Source organism: Ranitomeya imitator, chromosome 5, assembly GCF_032444005.1.
Source record: "Ranitomeya imitator isolate aRanImi1 chromosome 5, aRanImi1.pri, whole genome shotgun sequence".
NCBI lineage: Eukaryota > Metazoa > Chordata > Amphibia > Anura > Dendrobatidae > Ranitomeya > Ranitomeya imitator.
Window position 1 is genome coordinate 586,439,943 of NC_091286.1, and position 24,459 is coordinate 586,464,401.

The 24,459-nt window shown below is 46.4% G+C and overlaps 1 protein-coding gene across 5 annotated transcripts in view; it reads left to right on the forward strand.

Annotated features, from left to right (window-relative positions):
- The first annotated feature begins 2,192 nt into the window (after positions 1 to 2,192).
- Positions 2,193 to 24,459, forward strand: part of CEP63 (centrosomal protein 63) — a 98,442-nt gene continuing 76,175 nt past the window's right edge. For 3 of the 5 annotated variants that reach the window (XM_069727930.1, XM_069727931.1, XM_069727929.1), the window contains exons 1-4: positions 2,285 to 2,445; positions 3,218 to 3,430; positions 22,164 to 22,220; positions 23,447 to 23,624. In XM_069727930.1, the coding sequence (XP_069584031.1) occupies positions 3,423 to 3,430; positions 22,164 to 22,220; positions 23,447 to 23,624 (243 nt within the window). In that variant the 5' untranslated portion in view covers positions 2,285 to 2,445; positions 3,218 to 3,422. Of the gene's footprint in view, positions 2,446 to 3,217; positions 3,431 to 22,163; positions 22,221 to 23,446; positions 23,625 to 24,459 lie in introns of all 5 variants that reach the window. The other 2 variants (XM_069727928.1, XM_069727932.1) reach the window with 1 other exon arrangement.

Sequence of the window (24,459 nt, forward strand, 5' to 3'; positions counted from 1 at the left end):
CTCATCACAGGTCCTGTGAGCACAGAGCTGCACAAGCAATAGCTGTGGTGTGCGGCTCTCTGCGGTGGAGGGGCTCTGCTCAGCTGCGGGACAAGTGCAGTCCCACCCGAGCCTCCTTGGACCGCCGCATCATCAGGCGGCCCGCTGGCGCCCCCCTGTCGGCTGCGCCCGGGGCACATGCCCCGGCTGCCCCCCCCTGGATACGCCACTGCAGCTGTCTGTGGATGGATACCATGCTTGGCATAGGTGGCTTTCTTTCATAGGATGCTGCCCTTCCCGTGGTTGTTCCTTCCCGGGGAAAGGCCTGGCTATTCACTGCTTGCGTCGAGAAACACGTGATGGTGTCTCCGCAGCTTCTTTACATGCCTTGTATTTATGTCTCATATGTTACAGTGTTACTTTGCAGTTGTATGTCTCTATATATATTTATTTATACTTTGTAATAGAGTTAGTACTTTTTACCTGTGTACTATTGAGGCATATGCATGTAACATAGTAACATAGTTAGTAAGGCCGAAAAAAGACATTTGTCCATCCAGTTCAGCCTATATTCCATCATAATAAATCCCCAGATCTACGTCCTTCTACAGAACCTAATTGTATGATACAATATTGTTCTGCTCCAGGAAGACATCCAGGCCTCTCTTGAACCCCTCGACTGAGTTCGCCATCACCACCTCCTCAGGCAAGCAATTCCAGATTCTCACTGCCCTAACAGTAAAGAATCCTCTTCTATGTTGGTGGAAAAACCTTCTCTCCTCCAGACGCAAAGAATGCCCCCTTGTGCCCGTCACCTTCCTTGGTATAAACAGATCCTCAGCGAGATATTTGTATTGTCCCCTTATATACTTATACATGGTTATTAGATCGCCCTCAGTCGTCTTTTTTCTAGACTAAATAATCCTAATTTCGCTAATCTATCTGGGTATTGTAGTTCTCCCATCCCCTTTATTAATTTTGTTGCCCTCCTTTGTACTCTCTCTAGTTCCATTATATCCTTCATGAGCACCGGTGCCCAAAACTGGACACAGTACTCCATGTGCGGTCTAACTAGGGATTTGTACAGAGGCAGTATAATGCTCTCATCATGTGTATCCAGACCTCTTTTAATGCACCCCATGATCCTGTACTATCCATGTACTATTCATGATTAAGTCTACCGCAGTCACTGCTATACTGCTTTTGTGAGGTCGGTCTATATGTGGGTCCCACTGTGTCTCTTTCCCGCATCAGTGGTTACTGTCCCAGTATTTGTATGTTTTTATGTGTTTTTCAATAAAGATTATACTCTCTTTTTATTATCTGGTCTTTCTGTGAAGGCATTTTTTCGGTTTTGGTGATTTATCTTCCTTCATGACCCTTTTTAGGGATATTATTTGGTGTTTCTTTCACACTAGCGTCGGGCTCGGCCCGTCGCAGTGCGTCGGGCCGAGGTTACCGACGCTAGCGTTGTAAGAGCCGCACAACGGGTGCAGCGGATGCAGATTTTCATCGCATCCGCTGCCCCATTGTGAGGTGCGGGGAGGTGGGGGAGGAGTTCGGCCGCGCATGCGCGGTCGGAAAAAGCGGTCCGTCGGCAGCAAAAAACGTTACATGTAGCGTTTTTTTTGTGCCGACGGTCCGCCAAAGCACAACGCATCCGTCGCACGACGGATGCGACGTGTGGCAATCCGTCGCAATGCGTCGTCAATACAAGTCTATGGGGAAAAAACACATCCTGCAAGCACTTTTGCAGGATGCGTTTCTTCTGCAAAATGACGCATTGTGACGGATTGCAGTTAACGCTAGTGTGAAAGTAGCCTTACTGTTCTTGAGACTTTGCAAACCGAAAATGAAAAAAAAATTAAAATGAATTAAAAGCTTCCTATGTCAAGGTAAAATAAAAAAAGTAATGGCTCCTGATAGGAGAGGAAGGGGGGAGAAAACAAAGTGTAAACGTGGAAAAAACCTGGTCATGAAAGGGTTAAAACGTTTTTCGGTTCATGATGTTCAGTAGGAGCCGGCAGACAGCCGAGTACAGACCACTTCACCACCAGGGAGCGCTCTATGGATTTGAACAGCGTATTCCGCCCATCACTGCGCAGCCAGCATCAGTCAACCACAGTAGCGACCTGATAGGCTGCCTTAAATCACGTGATTCCCTTCGGACTACTCATACTGCCTCCTCCCACTGTGTAGGCTCCTCCCGCAGCCGTCCGGGTCTCTCCACTAGAGCGTCATCTCTTACTTCAGGCGGGTCTCTGGTATTGTCGCCATTTTTGCGGCTACTACGCTATCAGATATTACCAGGATTGGTCTTCACTAAAATGGCTGCATAGTGCGTAAGCGGACATTGTGTGGAATCGGATTAGCAGCTGGTTTATGCTGAAAGCGGCTCAGTATTTTGAACAGTAATATTATTACTGTGTGACTTTGCTGGAGGGAGAAGAGTGACTTCGGTGTCAGGTATGTGCGGTGTGTATTGTGCTGTACTAGGTCTATCCACATTTATCAGCAGTGTACAGATGACCTGAAGTGTCAGAAAGCTGAAACACTGGAAACACAGGCTGTAGGACTACAGCTCCCAGCGAGCCTAGGGCTGGACATGGGTATTACCAGGGTCAGGAGTCCCAAAGCCTAATATTACTCCACCCCCTATATAGCGCCAACATCACATGTAAGGCTACGTTCACATTTGCGCTGTTGGGCGCAGCGTCGTCGACGCATGCGTCATGCGCCCCTATCTTTAACATGGGGGGGTGCATGGACATGCGCCGGTATGCGTTGTATTGCGTTTTACGACGCATTTACGACCAGACATGGCGCGGAGGACGCTACTTGTAGTGTTTTCCCTGCACCAAAATTCAGGAACATTACTAGTTTATGTCAACGCATGCGTCAAAAAACGCAGCATTGTGTATTGCGTTGTTGGTTGCGTTGACGACGCTGCGCCCAACAACGCAAATGTGAACGTTACCTAAGGTAGACACAGCGCAGCGTGCCGCCATGGACCATTATTAACCCTGTAGAGTTTGTGCTTTCGTTTTTTTTCTCCCGCTCTTCCAGGATCAATAATTATTTTATTTTTCTGTCCCTGTAGTCGTATTGGGGCTCGTGTTTTTTTCCCCCTCCGAATTAGTTGCAGTTTTGATTGACGCCAGTGTCTGTATTTTTGCATGCTGAGCTGTAGTTCTCATTTTCACTATTTTGATAACTTTTTTTTTTTTGTGTTTTTCAGAGGAAGAGATTGTTGCTGAAAATCATTGGGGCTGATTCATCAGAGAGTATACACCAGAAAACTCTGAACATTTTTGCGCAGCGTGGAAGGAGGAGGAAGCCGTGAGCAGGCGGGACGTGGCTGTGTATACCTGACTAATTCATCCATAATGGAGGCGTTTCTTACTCCAGAAGTGTCACACTAGTCCCCTACTGGAGTAACATTTATGACAAGGTGGGTGCACTCCCCTCTTTAAAGGGGTTCTCAGGCTTCAGGCTGCAAGTCATTGTGTGGGACTGCAAACTTGTGAGTCCTCACGTCGCGTACAGTGTGTACTGTAAGGATTCTCCAGCGGCGGTCATGTGACTTCAGGCACTTCTCACAAAATTAGAATATCATCAAAAAGTTAATTTATTTCAGTTGTTCAGAACAAAAAGTGAAACTCATATATTATATATAGTCATTACACACAGAGTGATCTATTTCAAGTGTTTATTTCTGTTAATGTTGATGATTATGGCTTACAGCCAATGAAAATCCAAAAGTCCACCACACACAGACGTATCCAGGACATGGGCTACAAGTGTCGCACTTCTTGTGTCAGGCCACTCATGACCAATAGACAACACCAGAAGCGTCTTACCTGGGCCAAGGAGAAAAAGAACTGGACTGTTGCTCAGTGGTCCAAGGTGTTGTTTTAAGATTAAAGTACATTTTGCATTTCATTTGGAAATCAAGGTCTCAGAGTCTGTAGGAAGAGTGGAGAGACCACAATCCAAGCTGCTTGAGGTCTAGTATGAAGTTTCCACGATCAGTGATGGTTTGGGGAGCCATGTCATCTGCTGGTGTAGGTCCACTGTGTTTTATTGAGACAAAGTCAGCGCAGCCGTCTACCAGGAATTTATGCTTCTCCTGCCGACAAGCTTTTTGGAGATGGAAATGTCATTCTCCAGCAGGACTTAGCACCTGTCCACACTGCCAAAAGTACCAATACCTGGTTTATAAACAACCGTATCACTGTGCTTGATTGTTCAGCAAATTTGTCTGACCTTAACCCCACAGAGAATTTATGGGGTATTGTAAAGAGGAAGATGAGACACCAGATGAGCTGAAGGCTGCTATCTAAGCCACCTGGGCTTCCATAACCTCTCAACAGTGCCATATGCTGATTTCCTCCATACCACGCTGGATTGATGCAGTAATTGATGCCAAAGGAGTCCCGACCAAGTATTGAGTGCATTTACTGAACAAACATTTCAGTAGGCCAACATTTCCGATTTTAAAATAATTTTTCAAGCTGGTGTTATAAAGTATTCTAATTAACTGAGATAATGAGTTTTGGGTTTTTATTCGCTGTAAGCCATAATCATCAACATTAACAGAAATAAACACATGAAATGCATCACTCTGTTTGTAATGACTCTATCTAATGAGTTTCACTTTTTGTATTGAAGAACTGAAATTAACTTTTTGATGATATTCTAAAAAAAAATTTTGTTCCAATAAATACATTTCTTTATCTAAATAAAAAACAAAAGTACACCTATTTAGTATCGCCGCATCCGTAACGACCCGACCTATAAAACTGTCCCATTAGTTAACCCCTTCAGTGAACACCGTAAAAAAAAAAAGAAAAAAAGGGACGAGACTAAAAATGACGCTTTATTATCATACCGCCAAACAAAAAGTGGAATAACACGCAATCAAAAAGACGGATATAAATAAACATTGTACCGCCGAAAACGACATCTTGTCCCGCAAAAAACGAGCCGCCATACAGCGTCATCAGCGAAAAAATAAAAAAGTTATAGTTCTCAGAATAAAGCGATGTTTTTATCGTATAAAAGCACCAAAACAAAAAAATGATATAAATGAGGTGTCGCTGTAATCGTACTGACCCGAAGAATAAAACTGCGTTACCAATATTATCAAACGTGGAACGGTATAAGCACCCTCCCAAAAGAAATTCATGAATATCTGGTTTTTGTTCATTCTACCGCACAAAAATCGGATTAAAAAGCGATCAAAAAATGTCACGTGTCTGAAAATGTTACCAATAAAACCGTTAACTCGTCCCGCAAAAAACAAGACCTCACATGACTCTGTGGATCTAAATATGGAAAAATTATAGCTCTAAAAATGTGGAGATGCAAAAACAATTTTTTGCAATAAAAAGCGTCTTTTAGTGTGACAGCTGCCAATCATAAATATCGGATAAAAAACCCACTATAAATAGTAAATCAAACCCCCCTTCATCACCCCCTTAGTTAGGGAAAAATAATAAAATTTTAAAAAGTGTATTTATTTCCATTTTCCCATAAGGGTTAAGGTTGGAGCTAAAGTTAGGGTTAAGGTTGGAGCTAAAGTTAGGGTTTGGATTACATTTACGGTTGGGATTGGGGTTAGAGGTGTGGTTAGGGATATGGTCGGGATTAGGGTTAGGGGTGTGTTTGCATTAGGGTTTCAGCTAGAATTGGGGAGTTTCCACTGTTTAGGCACATCAGGGGCTCTCCAAACACGACATGGCGTCCGATCTCAATTCCAGCCAATTCTGCGTTGAAAAAGTAAAACAGTGCTCCTTCCCTTCCGAGCTCTACCGTGCGCCCAAACAGGGGTTTACCTCAACATATGGGGTATCCGCGTACTCAGGACAAATTGGACAAAACTTTTGGAGTCCAATTTCTCCTGTTACCCTTGGGAAAATACAAAACTGGGGGCTAAAAAATAATTTTTGTGAAAAAAAATATATTTTCACGGCTCTGCGTTATAAACTGTAGTGAACACTTGGAGGTTCAAAGTTCTCACAACACTTCTAGATAAGTTCCTTACGTGGTCTTCTTTCCAAAATGGTGTCACTTGTGGGGGGTTTCAATGTTTAGGCACATGGTGTCCTATCTCAATTCCAGTCAATTTTGCATTGAAAAGTCAAACGGCGCTCCTTCCCTTCCGAGCTCTGCCGTGTGCCCAAACAGTGCTTTTCCCCCACATATGGGGTATCAGCGTACTCAGGACAAATTTTACAACAACTGGGGTCCAATTTCTCCTGTTACCCTTAGTAAAATAAAACAAATTGGAGCTGAAGTAAATTTTTTGTGAAAAAAGTTAAATGTTCATTTTTTTTTCTTAAACATTCCAAAAATTCCTGTGAAATACCTGAAGGGTTAATAAACTTCTTGAATGTGGTTTTGAGCACCTTGAGGAGTGCAGTTTTTAGAATGGTGTCACACTTGGTTATTTTCTATCATATAGACCCCTCAAAATGACTTCAAATGTAATGTTGTCTCTAAAAAAATGGTGTTGTAAAAATGAGAAATTACTGGTCAACTTTTAACCCTTATAACTCCCTAACAAAAAAAATGTTGGTTCCAAAATTGTGCTGATGTAAAGTAGACATGTGGGAAATGTTACTTATTAAGTATTTTGTGTGACATATCTCTCTGATTTAAGGGCATAAAAATTCAAAGTTACAAAATTGGATCAGGAAAAAAAAGGCATTTAACCCCTTAGCGACCGCCGATACGCCTTTTAACGGCGGCCGCTAAGGGTACTTAAACCACAGCACCGTTAATTAACGGCGCTGTGGAAAAAGTCCATAGCGCCCCCCAGAGGCCGATTTTCTCCGGGGTCTCGGCTGCCGAGGGTAGCCGAGACCCCAGAGAACATGATTCGGGGGGTTTTTAACCCACCCTGCATTTGCGATCGCCGGTAATTAACCGTTTACCGGCGATCGCAAAAAAAAAAAACCGCGATCTCTTTTTAATTTCTCTGTCCTCCGATGTGATCGCACATCTGAGGACAGAGAAAAGGGGTCCCAGGAGGCACCCCAATACTCACCTAGCTCCCCCGATGCTCCTCGTGTCTCCCGGTGGGCGCCGCCATCTTCAAAATGGCGGGCGCATGCGCAGTGCGCCCGCTGGCCGGCACCGGGAGAATCTTTGGGGTCTCGGCTGCCGGGGGTAGCCGAGACCCCAAAGAGCACGATCGGGGTCGGTATTACCGACCCCTGTTTTGCGATCGCCGGTAATTAACTGTTTACCGGCGACCGCGAAAAAAAAAAAGTAAAGTGTAATTCTCTGTCCTCTGATGTGATCGCACATCAGAGGACAGAGAAATAGGGGGATTAGGGGACCCTAGCATACTCACCTAGGTCCCTGGATCCTCTTGCTGCTCCTCCTGGCCGCCGGCAGCAGAACATGGCGGACGCATGCCCAGTGCGCCCGCCATCTGTCTCCATCTGCCGGCCGGCAGGAGAACAGCAGTTGGGGCTAAAATTAGGGGTAGGGTTAGGGTTAGGGGTAGGGTTAGGTTAGGGGTAGGGTTAGGGGTAGGGTTAGGGTTAGGTTAGGGGTAGGGTTAGGTTAGGGGTAGGGTTAGGGGTAGGGTTAGGGGTAGGGTTAGGGGTAGGGTTAGGTTAGGGGTAGGGTTAGGGGTAGGGTTAGGTTAGGGTTAGGGGTAGGGTTGGGTTAGGTTAGGGGTAGGGTTAGGTTAGGGGTAGGGTTAGGTTAGGGGTAGGGTTAGGGGTAGGGTTAGGTTAGGGGTAGGGGTAGGGTTAGGTTAGGGTTAGGTTAGGGGTAGGGTTAGGTTAGGGGTAGGGTTAGGTTAGGGGTAGGGCTAGGGTTGGGGCTAAATTTAGGGTTAGGGTTGGGGCTAAATTTAGGGTTAGAATTGGGGCTAAACTTAGGGTTAGGCTTCTTTCACACTTACGTCGGTACGGGGCCGTCGCAATGCGTCGGCCCGACATACCGACGCACGTTGTGAAAATTGTGCACAACGTGGGCAGCAGCTGTAGTTTTTCAACACATCCGCTGCCCAATCTATGTCCTGGGGAGGAGGGGGCGGAGTTACGGCCACGCATGCGCGGTCAGAAATGGCGGATGCGACGTACAAAAAAACGTTTCATTGAACGTTTTTTTGTGCCGACGCTCCGCCAAAACACAACTGATCCAGTGCACGACGGACGCGACGTGTGGCCATCCGTCACGATCCGTCGGCAATACAAGTCTATGGGCAAAAAACGCATCCTGCGGGCACATTTGCAGGATCCGTTTCTTGTCCAAAACGACGGATTGCGACGGAATGCCAAACGACGCCAGTGTGAAAGTAGCCTTAGGGCTAGGGTTAGGGTTGGGGCTAAAGTTAGGGCTAGGGTTGGGGCTAAAGTTAGGGTTAGAGCTGGGATTAGGGTTAGGGTTTGGATTAGGGTTCGTATTAGGGTTAGGGTTGGCATTAGGGTTACGCTTGGGATTAGGGTTAGGTTTGGGATTAGGGTTAAGGTTAGGGTTGTGATTAGGGGTGTATTGGGATTAGGGTTAGGTTTGAGGTTAGGGTTGAGATTAGGATTAGGGGTGTGTTGGATTTAGGGTTTTGATTAGGGTTATGGTTAGGGTTGACATTAGGGTTGTTTTGGGGTAAGGGTTGTGATTAGGATTATGGATGAGGTTGGGATTAGGGTTAGGGGTGTGTTGGGGTTAGGGTTGGAGCTGGAATTGGGGGGTTTCCACTGTTTAGGTACATCAGGGGGTCTCCAAACACGACAGCCAATTTTGCGCTCAAAAAGTCAAATGGTGCTCCCTCCCTTCTGAGCTCTGCCGTGCGCCCAAACAGTGGTTTACCCCCACATATGGGGCATCAGCGTACTCGGGATAAATTGGACAACAACTTCTGGGGTCCAATTTCTCTTGTTACCCTTGTGAAAATAAAAACTTGGGGGCTACAAAATCTTTTTTGTGAAAAAAAAAAATATTTTTTATTTTCACGACTCTGCATTCTAAACTTCTGTGAAGCACTTGGGCATTCAAAGTTCTCACCACACATCTAGATAAGTTCCTTGGGGGGTCTAGTTTCCAAAATGGGGTCACTTGTGGGGGGTTACTACAGTTTAGGTACATCAGGGGCTCTGCAATCGCAACATAATGCCCACAGACCATTCTATCAAAGTCTGCATTCCAAAAAGGCGCTCCTTCCCTTCCGAGCTCTGCCGTGCGCCCAGTGGTTTACCGCCACATATGGCGCATCAGCGTACTCGGGATAAATTGGACAACAACTATTGCAGTCCAATTTCTCCTGTTACCCTTGTGAAAATAAAAACTTGGGGGCTACAATATCTTTTTTGTGGAAAAAAAAATATTTTTTATTTTCACGACTCTGCATTCTAAACTTCTGTGAAGCACTTGGGCATTCAAAGTTCTCACCACACATCTAGATAAGTTCCATGGGGGGTCTAGTTTCCAAAATGGGGTCACTTGTGGGGGATTTCTACTGTTTAGGCACATCAGGGGCTCTCCAAACGCGACATGGCGTCCGATCTCAATTCCAGCCAATTCTACATTGAAAAAGTAAAACGGCACTCTTTCTCTTCCAAGCTCTGCGGTGCGCCCAAACAGTGGTTTACCCCCACATATTGGGTATCGACGTACTCAGGAGAAATTGCACAACAACTTTTGTGGTCTAATTTCTCCTGTTACCCTTGTGAAAATAAAAATTTGTGGGCAAAAAGATAATTTTTGTAGAAAAAATGCAATTTTTTTTTTTCACGGCTCTACGTTATAAACTTCTGTGAAGCACATGGGGGTTCAAAGTGCTCGCCACACATCTAGATAAGTTCCTTAAGGGGTCTAGTTTCCAAAATGGTGTCACTTGTGGGGGGTTTCCACTGTTTAGGCACATCAGGGGCTCTCCAAACGCGACATGGCGTCCAATCTCAATTCCAGCCAATTCTACATTGAAAAAGTAAAACGGCACTCCTTCGCTTCCAAGCTCTGCGGTGCGCCCTAACAGTTGTTTACCCCCACATATTGGGTATCAGCGTACTCAGGAGAAATTGCACAACAACTTTTGTGGTCTAATTTCTCCTGTTACCCTTGTGAAAATAAGAATTTTTGGGCAAAAAGATCATTTTTGTGTAAACAAAAGCGATTTTTTATTTTCACGGCTCTACGTTATAAACTTCTGTGAAGCACTTGGGGGTTCAAAGTGCTCACCACACATCTAGATAAGTTCCTTAAGGGGTCTAGTTTCCAAAATGGTGTCACTTGTGGGGAGTTTCCACTGTTTAGGTACATCAGGGGCTCTCTAAATGTGACATGGTGTCCGATCTCAATTCCAGCCAATTCTGCATTGAAAAAGTCAAACGGCGCTCCTTCACTTCTAAGTTCTGCGGTGCGCCCTAACAGTGGTTTACCCCCACATATGGGGTATTGGCGTATTCAGGAGAAATTGCATAACAAAATTTATGGTTACATTTCTGTTTTTACACTTGTGAAAATAAAAAAAATGGTTCTGAATTAAGATGTTTGCAAAAAAAAGTTAAATGTTCATTTTTTCCTTCCACATTGTTTCAGTTCCTGTGAAGCACGTAAAGGGTTAATAAACTTCTTGAATGTGGTTTTGAGAACCTTGAGGGGTGTAGTTTTTAGAATGGTGTCACACTTCATTATTTTCTATCATATAGACCCCTCAAAATGACTTCAAATGTGATGTGGTCCCTAAAAAAAAAATGGTGTTGTAAAAATGAGAAATTGCTGGTCAACTTTTAACCCTTATAACTCCCTAACAAAAAAAAATTTTGTTTCCAAAATTGTGCTGATGTAAAGTAGACATGTGGGAAATGTTATTTATTAACTATTTTTTATGACATATCTCTCTGATTTAAGGGCATAAAAATACAAAGTTTGAAAACTGCAAAATTTTAAAAATTTTCGCCATATTTCCGTTTTTTTCATAAATAATCGCAAGTAATATCGAAGAAATGTTACCACTAACATGAAGTACAATATGTCACGAAAAAACAATCTCAGAATCAGCGGGATCCGTTGAAGCGTTCCAGAGTTATAACCTCATAAAGTGACAGTGGTCAGAATTGCAAAAATTGGCCTGGTCATTAAGTACCAAATTGGCTCTGTCACTAAGGGGTTAAACTGGGTGACAAAGAGGAAATTAAAATGATACATCATGAATTGAAGCATAAAATAAAGGAGGCCCAGGAAGCCTTCAGAATTAAACTTGAAAAGAAACTGTCCCACAATAATACCAGAGAGGTTTGGGCAGGAATGAAATTACTGACTGGGCTTAAGCTGAGGCCTGAAAATGATCCAGGAACAATGGACAAGGCTAATGAGATGAATGAGTATTTCAATAGATTTAGCAGTACATGTGTACTGCCAACTGATAGTGGATGGGAACTGGGTGCAAATTCTGCAACATCGATATTGGAGGATGAGCAGACCAATTTTAGAGTATCCGAAAATGATGTGAGGAGGCAGTTTAAGTCACTTAACATTGGTAAAGCTGCAGGACCTGATGGTCTCAGCTCACGTGTCCTTAAAGTTTGTGCAGACCAGCTGTGTACTGTCTTTACACGCCTATTTAATGGAAGTCTACAAACACAGAGGGTACCAGTGTTATGGAAAACTTCCTGTCTGGTGCCGGTACCCAAGACTTCTTCTCCTGCAACCCTAAATGACTATCGTCCTGTAGCCTTAACATCTCACGCTATGAAGGCCTTGGAAAGATTAGTACTTGCTCACTTAAGACCAAGGGTCAATGCTTTTATCGATCCCCTTCAGTTTGCTTACCGACATAGATTGGGGGTGGATGATGCTATTCTTTCTCTGTTACATAGGGTACATTCATTTCTGGAGACTGATGGAACCACGGTGCGAGCGATATTCTTCGATTTCTCGAGTGCATTTAACTCCCTGCAGCCACTTTTACTACACAAAAAGATGACTGATATGAAGGTGGAGGAGGGGATGAGAAATTGAATAACTGACTACCAATCAGATCGGCCACAGTTTGTACAGATGAAAGCAGTGGTGTCAAGCAGATTACTGAGCAGTGTTGGTGCCCCCCAGGGAACGGTGCTTGCGCCCTTTCTATTCACACTGTATACTTCAGACTTTCAGTATAAATCTGAACTTTGCCACCTTCAAAAATTTTCGGATGACTCTGTGGTTGTGGGATGCATTAGGGGAGATCAGGGGGATGAGGAATATAGAAGGGTGGTGTCGAATTTCGTGGATTGGTGCAATGGTAACTATCTACAACTAAATGTTAAGAAAACTAAGGAGTTGGTGGCCAACTATAGCAGGATTAAGTTGGAATGCTTACCGATCACTATTGCTGGTCAGGAGGTAGAGCAGGTGGAGAGTTACAAATATTTGGGGGTCCATTTGGATAGCAAACTGGACTGGAGATGCCACTCAGAGTTTGTCTACAAGAAGGGGATGAGCAGATTGTATTTCCTAAGGAAACTGAGTTCTTTTAATGTGTGTAGCAAAATGTTAGAAATGTTCTACCAATCTGTAGTGGCAAGTGCCATCTTTTTTGCAATCGCGTGCTGGGGTAGTAGTGTGCGGGCCTCTGATGCTAATAAGCTGAATAAGATTATTAAGAAGGCAAGTTCTGCTGTGGGCTGCAAGCTGGACTCTTTTGGGGAGGTAGTGGAGAAAAGAACTCTGAAAAAGTGTATGGCAATTATGAACAATAATGCACATCCACTATATGAGCTATTCATGAGACAGAAGAGCACCTTCAGCAACTGGCTAATACTTCTGAGGTGTAAGAAGGAAAAATATAGGAAATCGTTTGTGCCAACTGCCATGGGAATGTACAACAATAACATTAGGGTTAAACCACCAAGGTGAATGTCTACTTATTTCTCTACATTTCAGTTCACTTGTTGTGTATGTCCTATTCTAATGTATAATGTTCTTCTGTCAACTCCACTGTCATGTCAACTATGTAATTCCTTTATGATTTTTGTGATTTAAGTCGTGCTGCTGTGATGCCATAATTTCCCACGGGATCAATAATGTGTATCGTATCGTAAATTGCGAAATGTTCAAATTTTTCGCCAAATTTCCATTTCTTTATTGCTTCATTGGGGGACACAGGACAACCATGGGTGTATGCTGCTGCTGCTAGGAGGCTGACACTATGCAAAAAAAGGAAAAGGCGAAGCTCCTCCCTGGCAGTATACACCCACCGACAGGCACCAAGCACCTCAGTTTGTGCTTAGTGTCTGTAGGAGGTGGACCTGGATCTTCAGATCTGCTGCTAACCTTGATTCCTTAACAGGTTTTGTTGTTTTTATTAACGTTTTGGCTTTCTTTTTCAGATCACAGCATTCAGTGATTCAGGGTGCAATCTTCCACCCTGCCTCCCCAGGAGGGCGGCTGAGCGAGCAGTGTGGTGTCGTCCGCATCGCAACTCTCAGACCACTGGCAGGACATTATCCCCTGTCATCCTCCCAGGTGCTCCAGGGTCTTTATGGTGGTGGTCCTTGCCAAACAGTCCCCCTCACCCCTCTTCTCGGAGAGGGCTGATAGGAAGACGGTGGTCACCAGCGGTGACCCTCCCCCTTGTCTTTGGGGTCGAGGCCGTCTTCTGGATGAAGGATTTCGTTTCCAGCGACTCCTCTCTCATTGGGCCCCTGGACGATCCTCTCTCCCCACTCTACCTGTGGAACCGGACATGCAGGTACCAGCGCTTCAGCAGCCGTTCCACCGCAGCAGTATCTCCCCCTGACTAGATGTACAGCGCTCTCACATAGAGTCCCGGCCGTTTTACTTTCACTTTCTTCGCTGCGGCCGGCCACGCCCCCTCTGATAGGCCACGCCACCTCCTCGGGCGCGCTTTTTCGGCCCTCTTTTCCTTCTCCAGTCAGGATGGCTCTTACATCTCGGGCACGCCCCTCCCTTTCGGTGCGGCCCTATCAGGAGCCTTGGCTTTTTCCTCACAGCACAGGTCCGCCCCTTCTTCCCCGCTGGCACTTCCTGCCTCAGCAGCTCTGTGCACAGGAGACATTGTGCGTTGGAGGACACAGACAACTCTGCGGTGCGGTAGGATTGCGACGCTATATTGGCCCCTCCCTCGGTATTGTCCATACCACTGTAGGCCCCTTAGTCTTTTCTGTAGTATAGTACTGCAGAATATCCTTATGTCCAACTCTTCTGGAGCCTTCCCTACCAAACCTACCATAACTCACAACGCCTGTGCTCGTTGTTAGATAAAGTGGTCAGTAGGCCAATCGTCGCCTCTCTGCCAGTCCTGCAGTCCTCCTGCCATGTCTGCCCCGCAGGAAGCTTCTGACTCTCGGGATGGGGGCGCTCCCCATTCCCCTGAGTGGGCCGTTGCTATCTCGCAGTCGGTCTCTGATTTGACTAAGGTATCTCAGTCCCTGGTCCAGGCGCTTGAACGTCTTCCACAGCTTCCTTCAGCCACCAGTGCTCCGACCATCTCCCATGGCGAGTCAGCCGCACCTGACCCTGAACCACAGGGAGACAAATCAGCCAGCCACTCTAGAAAGAGGACTCTGTCTGGCTCTTCATCTGGTTCTCCGGGTCTCTCCGCAGCGCTCAAACTGCTCTCCTCCTCCCAATTCCCCTCTTCAGAGGAGGACGTTGGGTCAGATGTGGATTACCAGTCCGATTCTGACTCCGAATCAGACCAGGCTTCTAGCATGCAGGCTGTCGTAGATAGTCTTATTTCGGTTATCTCGCAAACCCTCAAACTAAAACAAGACGAGGTTTCCCCCCCAGGATTCCCCTGTCTCTTTTAAGCGGGTGAAGCGTCCCTCTCGCTCCTTTCCTACCCATGATGAGTTTGAGTCTACCCTGTCTAAACACTGGGAACATCCTGAAAAACGTTTTTCGGGTAGAAAACATCTGGACGTGCTCTCTCTTTAGCGCCTATCATCTCTCCAAGTGGGCTGAGTCTCCCAAGGTCGATCCGCCGATCTCCCGTCTTTCTTCCAAGACGTTTCTCTCCTTACCGGACGGCGCGTTGCTTAAGGACGCATCAGATAGACAAATTGAGGCACTGGCCAAGTAAACTTTCGAGGCAACGGGTGCTTCCCTCTGTCCCAGCTTTGCTTCAACCTGGGTGGCTAAGGCCATCTCTGCCTGGGCTAAGATCCTCCGTCGGGTCATTTTGGCTTTGGCCTCCCCTACCGAGCTGGCTGACCTCGCAGACCAGATTAACCACGCAGGGAAATACCTTCTCACTGCCTCCCTAGATGCAGCAGCCTGTTCAGCCAGGGCAAGCAGTAACACTGTCGCTATTCGCCACATTCTTTGGCTCAAAGCATGGATTGCAGATGCTACTTCCAAAAAGTCTCTCACCAACTTGGCATTTCAAGGTTCCAGGCTTTTTGGTGCTCGTCTTTATCAAATTATCTCAGACGCGACTGGGGGCAAGAGTACCTCTCTCCCCCAGTCCAAGCCAAAACGCTTCTTTAACCCAAAGGGTCCTCAAACATTTTGCCCCTTTCGTCCGTTTGCAGCCTCAGATTCCTCATCGCAACAAGAGCGACCCGCTACCACAGGTGAACGTAGAAAACCCTCTTACAAGCCAGCTCCCATGTGCAGATCCAGGGCTCCACCTCCCAGGTCTTCCGGACCTCGTTCCAACAGATACCGTTCCAAGTGACGGGTCGCCCCCACCTAGGAGTCTTTCCAGGGTGGGAGGCAGGCTTCTTCTCTTCAAAGACACCTGGCTGGCTGTGATTAGCGACGCCTGGGTCAGAGAGATTATTACCTCCGGGTACAAGATCGAATTCTCTACCCTCCCGGAAAATCGCTTCTTTCTCTCTCGTCCCCCAAAGCAACCGTCCCATTTACCCGGCTTGCTTCAAGCCGTAACGTCTCTGGTCGCCGCCCGAGTCGTAGTTCCCGTTCCTTCCGAAGAATGTTTTTCCGGGTTCTACTGTAACCTTTTTGTAGTCCCAAAGAAGGACGGGTCTATTTGCCCTATCTTGGATTTTAAGCTTCTGAACCGCCACGTCCGACCTCGCCACTTCAGAATGGAATCCCTGCGGTCAGTGATTGCCGCCATGGAACCCGGGGAGTTTCTCTGCTCGGTCGACATTCAAGATGCGTACCTTCATGTTCCCATCTGTGTACGGCATCAAAGATTCCTTCGGTTTGCAATCGAAGACAATCACTACCAATTCACTGCTCTCCCTTTCGGTTTAGCGTCTGCCCCCAGGGTCTTCACCAAAATCATGGCGACGGTCATGGCTCTCCTCCGTTCCAGGGGGATCCTCGTTATCCCCTACCTGGACGATCTGTTGATCAAGGGGTCCTCTCGTCTAGACTGTGCTCACAGTCTCCAGGTCTCTCTGGACACCCTGACCGTCTCGGCTGGATTATCAGCCGGACCAAGTCCTCCCTGATTCCGTTCCAACGACTGCCCTTCCTGGGCATGGTGTTCGACACAAACTTAGCTTGGGTCTTCCTCCCAGAGGACAAGTTCTCAGTGCTCCTCAAGGCGGTCCGCCTTCTCAAACGCCCAGCTCCCCAGTCGCTTCGGTTCTGCATGGGAGTCCTGGGAAAGATGGTGGCCTCCATGGAGGCTGTTCCTTACGCCCAGTTCCACACCCGCCCCCTCCAGCTATTCCTCCTATCCACCTGGAACAGGTCTTTGGACTCCCTAGACTGTCCCGTCCACCTTCCCCTCCAGGTCCGTCAGTCCCTAACCTGGTGGACGCTGTCCTCCTCTCTCCTGAGAGGAAGATCATTTCTTCCCCTTCAGTGGCAGGTCATCACCACCGATGCCAGCCTTCTCGGGTGGGGAGCAGTCTTCCGACAGCACACGGCTCAGGGCCGTTGGACCACCCAGGAAGCTCTCTTCCCCATCAATCTTCTGGAGATCAGGGCAATCTTCCTTCCGCTAATCCACTGGCAGTCTCTTCTGACGAATCTCCCCATCTGCATCCAGTCGGACAGCGCCACGGCCGTGGCGTACTTAAACCACCAGGGCCGGACTCGCAGCGGCCAAGTAATGGAAGAAGCGGCAAAGATTCTTCGGTGGGCGGAACGCCACGTTCCGGCCATATCAGCCGTTCATATCCCCTGGGTCGAAAACTGGGCAACCGACTTCCTCAGTCTCCAGGGCCTAGCAGCGGGCGAGTGGTCTCTCCGCCCCGCAGTCTTCGATCAAATTTGCCTTCGCTGGGGTACGCCAGACGTCGACCTTATGGCGTCCCGGATGAACCACAAGGTCCCTCAGTTTGTCGCCAGATCCCGGGACCCTCTTGCCGTTGGCCACGACGCTTTGGTAATTCCATGGTCCCAGTTTGTTTCCCTACCTGTTCCCACCCCTCCCCTTGATTCCAAGGGTGGTAAATAAGATCAAGTTGGAAGGGATTCCAGTCATACTGATAGCGCCGGACTGGCCAAGGCGGCCGTGGTACGCCGAGCTTGTAAACATGCTCGCGGACACTCCTTGGAGAATCCCTGATCGGCCAGATCTCCTCTCGCAGGGACCTCTCTACCACCAGAGTTCTCAGTCGCTGAGTTTAATGGCATGGCTGTTCAGGCCGCAGTCTTGAAGAACTCTGGTCTCTCTCCCCAGGTCATACAGACCATGATCAGAGCCAGAAAACCGGTGTCTTCCCGTATCTACCATAGGTACTGGAAAGCGTTCTTGCGGTGGTGTGAAACTAATGAAGTTTTTCCAATGTCATTTTCTCTTCCGGAGCTTCTCGGTTTCCTCCAGTCTGGTCTCGATTCGGGCTTATCCCTCAGCACACTCAAGGGACAAGTGTCCGCTCTGTCGATCCTCTTCCAGAGTGACCTTTCCTCCATTCAGCAGGTTTGGACTTTTCTACAGGGAGTTGCGCATATCGCCCCTCCTTTCCGTCCTCCCTTGGAACCTTTGGACCTGAACTTGGTCCTTGGTGCTCTTCAGGCTGCTCCCTTTGAGCCTCTTCAGGACGTGCCCTTTTCCCTTCTCTCTTGGAAGGTCGCCTTCCTCATTGCCATTACATCTATCAGGATGGCCTCCGAGTTGGCAGCCCTGTCATTCCGTTCCCCCTTCCTGATTCTTCATCAGGATAAGGTCGTTCTTAGACCGGTTCCCGAATTCCTTCCCAAGGTGGTCTCGGCTTTCCACATCAATGAGGACATCGTCCTTCCATCATTTTGCCCTTCTCCGGCTCATCCTTTGGAGAAGTCCCTTCACAAGCTTGACGTGGTCAGGGCCATTCGGGTCTATCTTTCTAGAACCGCTCCTTTCCGTCAATCCGATTCTTTGTCGTTTCCGAGGGTCGTCGGAAGGGCCTTCAAGCGTCTAAATCCACTATCTCGCGCTGGATTCGCTCGGCAATTTCAGAATCGTACCGTGTTCATGAGGCACGTCCTCCTCCGGGGGTGCGAGCTCACTCCACCAGAGCTGTCGGAGCTTCTTGGGCTGTTCGCCACCAGGACTCCACCTTGCAAGTTTGCAAGGCCGCAACCTGGTCGTCTTTGCACACGTTTACGAGGTTCTATCGGGTTCATACCCAAGCCTCGTGCGATGCTGGTCTTGGTAGGAAGGTACTGCAGGCGGCGGTCGCACACCGGCCGACCTCAGACCTTTTCTCATTTCCTTTCTACCCACCCTTTTCCGGGACTGCTTTTGGACGTCCCATGGTTGTCCTGTGTCCCCCAATGAAGAGATAAAGAAAGAGGGATTTTTGGTACTTACCGTAAAATCTCTTTCTTGGAGCCTTCATTGGGGGACACAGCACCCTCCCTACTTGTTTGTTCTGGAACCGTGTTGGGGCCTGGAGGCCCTAGTTGAGTTGGTCCTTTTCCTATTATGAGTTCTGTTGCTTCTCCTACTGTTTTTTGCACTAACTGAGGTGCTTGGTGCCTGTCGGTGGGTGTATACTGCCAGGGAGGAGTTACGCCTTTTCCTTTTTTTGCATAGTGTCAGCCTCCTAGCAGCAGCAGCATACACCCATGGCTGTCCTGTGTCCCCCAATGAAGGCTCCAAGAAAGAGATTTTACGGTAAGTACCCAAAATCCCTCTTTTTTCACAAATAAACGCAGGTAATATAAAAGAAGTGTTACCACTATCATGAAGTACAATATGTCACGAGAGAACATTGTCAGAATCATCAGGATCCGTTGAAGCGTTCCAGAGTTATAACCTTCTAAAGGGACAGTGGTCAGAATTGTAAAAATTGGCCCGGTCATTTAAGTGCAAACCACCCCTGGGGGTTAAGGGGTTAATAAATGGATCTCTTAGACCTGGTGAAAGCTCTGTAGTTACATTGAAAATCTTTATCCGAAAGGTTACATAATGCTGATAGTAAAGTTAGCATTTTGAGAGCCCATTTGAAACTGTTCATTTTTTAATAGGCGGTAAAACTTTCAAAATTTTCCAAAAAAAAATACCCCAGCCTCATCGGTTGTGCTTGATCTGTAATAATGTTTGCAGTTTTTCTGCTGATATTTCCCCTTTAACCCCTTAGTGACAGAGACAAATTTTTGAAATCTAACCAGTGTCCCTTTATGTAGTAATAACTCTGGAACACTTCAACAAATCCCAGTGATTTTGAGATTGTTTTTTTCTTGACACATTATACTTTATAAATTAATTAATGGTAAATTTAGGTCAATATGTTTTGTGTTTATTTATAAAAAATATTAGAAATTTGGGAAAATGTAAACATTTTTGCAATTTTCAAACTTTGAATGATTAGCCCTTTAATTCAGATAGTCATACCACAGCAAAACATTAACCCCTTCACGACATGCGCCGTACTAGTACTGCGCATGCCGTGAATCCCCCTTTGATGTGGGCTCCGGCGGTGAGCCCACATCAAAGTCGCGACATGTCAGCTGTTTTGTACAGCTGACATGTGCGCGCAATAGCGGCGGGTGAAATCGCTATTCACCCGCCGCTATTAACCTGTTAAATGCCGCTGTCAAACACAGACAGCGGCATTTAACTACCGCATGCGGCCGGATATGACGTCATCGCCGACCCCCGTCACATGATCGGGGGTCGGCGATGCATCAGGAAGGTAATCATAGAGGTCCTTGAGACCTCTATGGTTACTGATGCAGGCCTGCTGTGAGCGCCCCCCTGTGGTCGGCGCTCACAGCACACCTGCATTTCAGCTACATAGCAGCGATCTGATGATCGCTGCTATGTAGCAGAGCCGATCAGGCTATGCCAGCTTCTAGCCTCCCATGGAGGCTATTGAAGCATGGCACAAGTAAAAAAAAAATGTTTTTAAAAATATGAAAAAAATATAAAAAATATAAAAGTTTAAATCACCCCCCCCCCCTTTCGCCCCATCCTAAATAAAACAATAAAAAAAAATCAAACATACACATATTTGGTATCGCCGTGTTCAGAATCGCCCGATCTATCAATTAAAAAAAAGCATTAACCTGATCGCTAAATGGCGTAGCGAGAAAAAAATCCGAAACACCAGAATTACGTTTTTTTTGGTCGCCGCGACATTGCATTAAAATGCAATAACGGGCGATCAAAAGAACGTATCTGCGCAAAAATGGTATCATTAAAAACATCAGCTCGGCACGCAAAAAATAAGCCCTCACCCGACCCCAGATCACGAAAAATGGAGACGCTGCGGTATCGGAAAATGGCACTTTTTTTTTTTTTTTTAATTTATTTAGCAAAGTTTGGAATTTTTTTTCACCACTTAGATAAAAAATAACCTAGTCATGTTAGGTGTCTACGAACTCGTAATGACCTAGAGAATCATAATGGCAGGTTAGTTTTAGCATTTAGTGAACCTAGCAAAAAAGCCAAACAAAAAACAAGTGTGGGACTGCACTTTTTTTGCAATTTCACCGCACTTGGAATTTTTTTTCCCGTTTTCTAGTAAAAGACATGGTAAAACCAATGGTGTCGTTCAAAAGTACAACTTGTCCCGCAAAAAATAAGCCCTCACATGACCATATTGACGGAAAAATAAAAAAGTTATGGCTCAGGGAAGGAGGGAAGTGAAAAACGAAAACGCAAAAATGAAAAAGGGCCGCGACTTGAAGGGGTTAATAAATAACATTTCTATCATGTCTGCTTTACATTGGCACCATTTGTAAAATGTTCTTTTATTTTATTATCATTTTAGGAGGTTTGAAAATGTATCAGTAATTTTTCATTTTTTCAAGGAAATTTTCAAAATTTCTTTTTTTAGGTACCTATCCATGTTTAAAGTGACTTTAAGGGTCCCATATATTGGTAAACCCCCAAAAGTTATGCCATTTTAAAAACTGCACCCCCTGACATATTGAAAACTTCTATCAAATAGTTTATTAACCCTTCAGGTGATTTTTCAGGAATTAATGCAAAGCGGCATGACAGAAATGAAAAAGTGCATTTTTACCACCTAAATGTTGCTGACTTCTGAACAGGTTACAACAGCCATCAGACACAAAGGCCTCTATTTGGCCGTGAATTGCCATGACAAACATTAGGACCTCACAATCATGATCTCAGAGTGCCAATGGGGATAAAGAGGAAGCCCCCACACTCTGTAAACCATTTATATGATGTAGTCACTACTGACAGCAGCATCTAAGGGGTTAAACGGATTTGGACGGTGCAAACACTGATCGTGGCTAATGCAGCAAGTTGTCAGATATAGTGTACAGCCGACAGCTGCTGGATTGTCTCCTGTGTGGGGATGATATTCTCTTATATCTCAGGTCAGTTAAAAGGCGTATTGGCGGTCATTAAGGGGTTAAGTATCTTTTTGATAAATAACTCCATACACATAAGATAACTTTGGCCGATTTGAGTTTTGTCAGCCAATCATCTAATATGTATGGGGCCCCGACTCTACCTCTGAATGACGACACAAATTCCTATTCTGCCGCTCAGAAGGCTGCGGTCGCGGCTTTCTCCTATCCCCATTGAAAGCACAAACGCTTGGGTGAGCAGAGCGTTACTGGGTATGGAGGAGTTAAGAAAGATGGCTGTGTACGGTGTATGGGAACCTTAGACTGTGCCACATGCTGTGACATGGTGAGCATGCACACACGGCAGTGGAGATATTGCAGGAGTGAGGAGCCATTATTAGTGAAACGTCACATTACACAACTCTGTACCGAATAGCATCACACAGAAGTAGTCGCCCACCCCTACAGAGTATTTGGGGGTGAAATGTGCCCCCATGCTAGTGACTTTTGTATTGTGCTCACTTTTGTTTGGCTTACTGCAGGCTCCCAATGCGCAGGATGGAGGCCTTGTTACAAGGAATGCAGGAGAAGAAGATGGGGTGAGTGTACCACAAGTCGGGATTTTTTTTTTTTTAAAGGGACTGTACCGAATATATAATTTATCCCCCCATGTGGCCTCGCTTCAAAGGTGACATGGCCTAAATGTGACCTTAGCACAAAAATTTGTGCAAAAATTGTGAGGCAAATCTCTGGCACAATGTAAGCCCTGCTAATAGGTGGATGCACGCACTATATATCAGGCAGCATGAACCACTGCGATAAACCTGGCGCATCTTAAGGCCTCATTCACATGTGCGTGTTGCATGTACGTGTTCTACCTGTCTTTCACGGATACAACTAGTAGTGGCTGTTCATATATCCGTATATTTTCACAGACCGCGTGTCCATGCAAAACTCACAGAGATATGCCAGTTCGTCTCTAGTATCGCAGATGAAAAGGGCCAATACAAGTCTGTGGGTCTGTAAACATACCTACAGCACACGAATGATATCAGTGTACGGTCTGTGTGCTGTCTGTATTTAAGATTGCAAAGTGTTGGGCGAGCTTAGTCATTTATATATTTATCTGTATGCATTATGGTGTGTGCACATCACGTAGGCGACACCCAGACTGCAGTGTGCACATCACGTAGGCGAGACCCAGACTGCTGTGTGCACATCACGTAGGCGACACCCAGACTGCTGTGTGCACATCACGTAAGCGACCCCCAGACTGCTGTGTGCACATCACGTAGGCGACCCCCAGACTGCTGTGTGCACATCACGTAGGCGACCCCCAGACTGCTGTGTGCACATCGCATAGGCGACACCCAGACTGCTGTGTGCACATCACGTAGGCGACCCCCAGACTGCTGTGTGCACATCACGTAGGCGACCCCCAGACTGCTGTGTGCACATCGCATAGGCGACCCCCAGACTGCTGTGTGCACATCACGTAGGCGACCCCCAGACTGCTGTGTGCACATCACGTAGGCGACCCCCAGACTGCTGTGTGCACATCACGTAGGCGACACCCAGACTGCTGTATGCACATCACGTAGGCAACACCCAGACTGCTGTATACACCTCACGTAGGAGATACATTATACCCCAGTCCCTGAGTCTCCTAAGTGCTCTATGTACACCTCTTTCTCGGGATTGTTCATAGCTATAAATAAATTGCTTGTGATGGCGGCATGTTGGGTCATTTCTGTTGATACAGAAACCTCAGATGACTTCCATGCAGTCAGGTGTTTTCTTTATTTCTCTTTTTTTTTTCTTTCAGGACACTTTTTGGTTCCTGTGAAGCTGAATTGCAAGAACTCATGAGGCAGATAGATATAATGTTGGAGCACAAGAAGTCGGAGTGGGAAGCCCATACTGAGACGCTGAACACTCTCCTACAGCTCCGAGACCAGGAGCTCAGCTCTGCTAGAACACGGGAAGACAGACTCAGCCAAGAGGTACCATCGCCTGCTGCGTACAGATGTTGTGCTGGGTATAGCATCTCACAATGCACCGTCTGAACAGGCACATGAGATACTGCTGTGTACTGACAGACCGGGGTTACTGCCATTGGATGCTGTCTGGCCTGTCAGCATAGCTATTCACTCCTTAATGTGATCCCTGAGCATTTCTGACATGCCCATTATTAAAAGGCGGAACACATATTTACTAACTATTCTGGATTGGGCTGTTCCTCTGTTACTCCTTTTGAACATTTATGAGTATATTGACAACTAGGTGTCCCCCCCCCCTTCCCCCCCATGTCCATCAGGTGTGTCCTTACACAGTCTGACAGCATTGCTTGGGTCAGTACAATGTAATGCTGATCCAAAATTGTTATTTCATGAAAAATACAAGTAATTACTAGAATGCACTTGTCAGGAGAACAGACAGATCTGACACATTTTCTGTGACTTTCACAATTGTTTGCTCTTCGGGTATTGTGCTGCATCCCCTTATCTGCGCTGAGCCCCCAACCCATATTTTATCGTGGAAGGCAACGCATGTACAGGGATTCTCTTTATGGGAGTGGATGCAGACAGGGTTATGGAGAACTAATGTAATTACTATAAAATGCTGCATTGTAGGACGGTGATTGCAGCAGCGGCACAATCAGTGGTGATGCTTTGTTCTTCAGCCAGACGTTCTGCGGAGAGATTTGGCCTCGTCCTTTTCTCTTTGAAGTCACACCATGTGCTATGATTGTGGAGAATCACTGTGCAGCTCTTAGTGGAGGTTTATGACTTAGAACGAGGAATTTTTTTAATGCATATTTTAATGAATATATTTGCA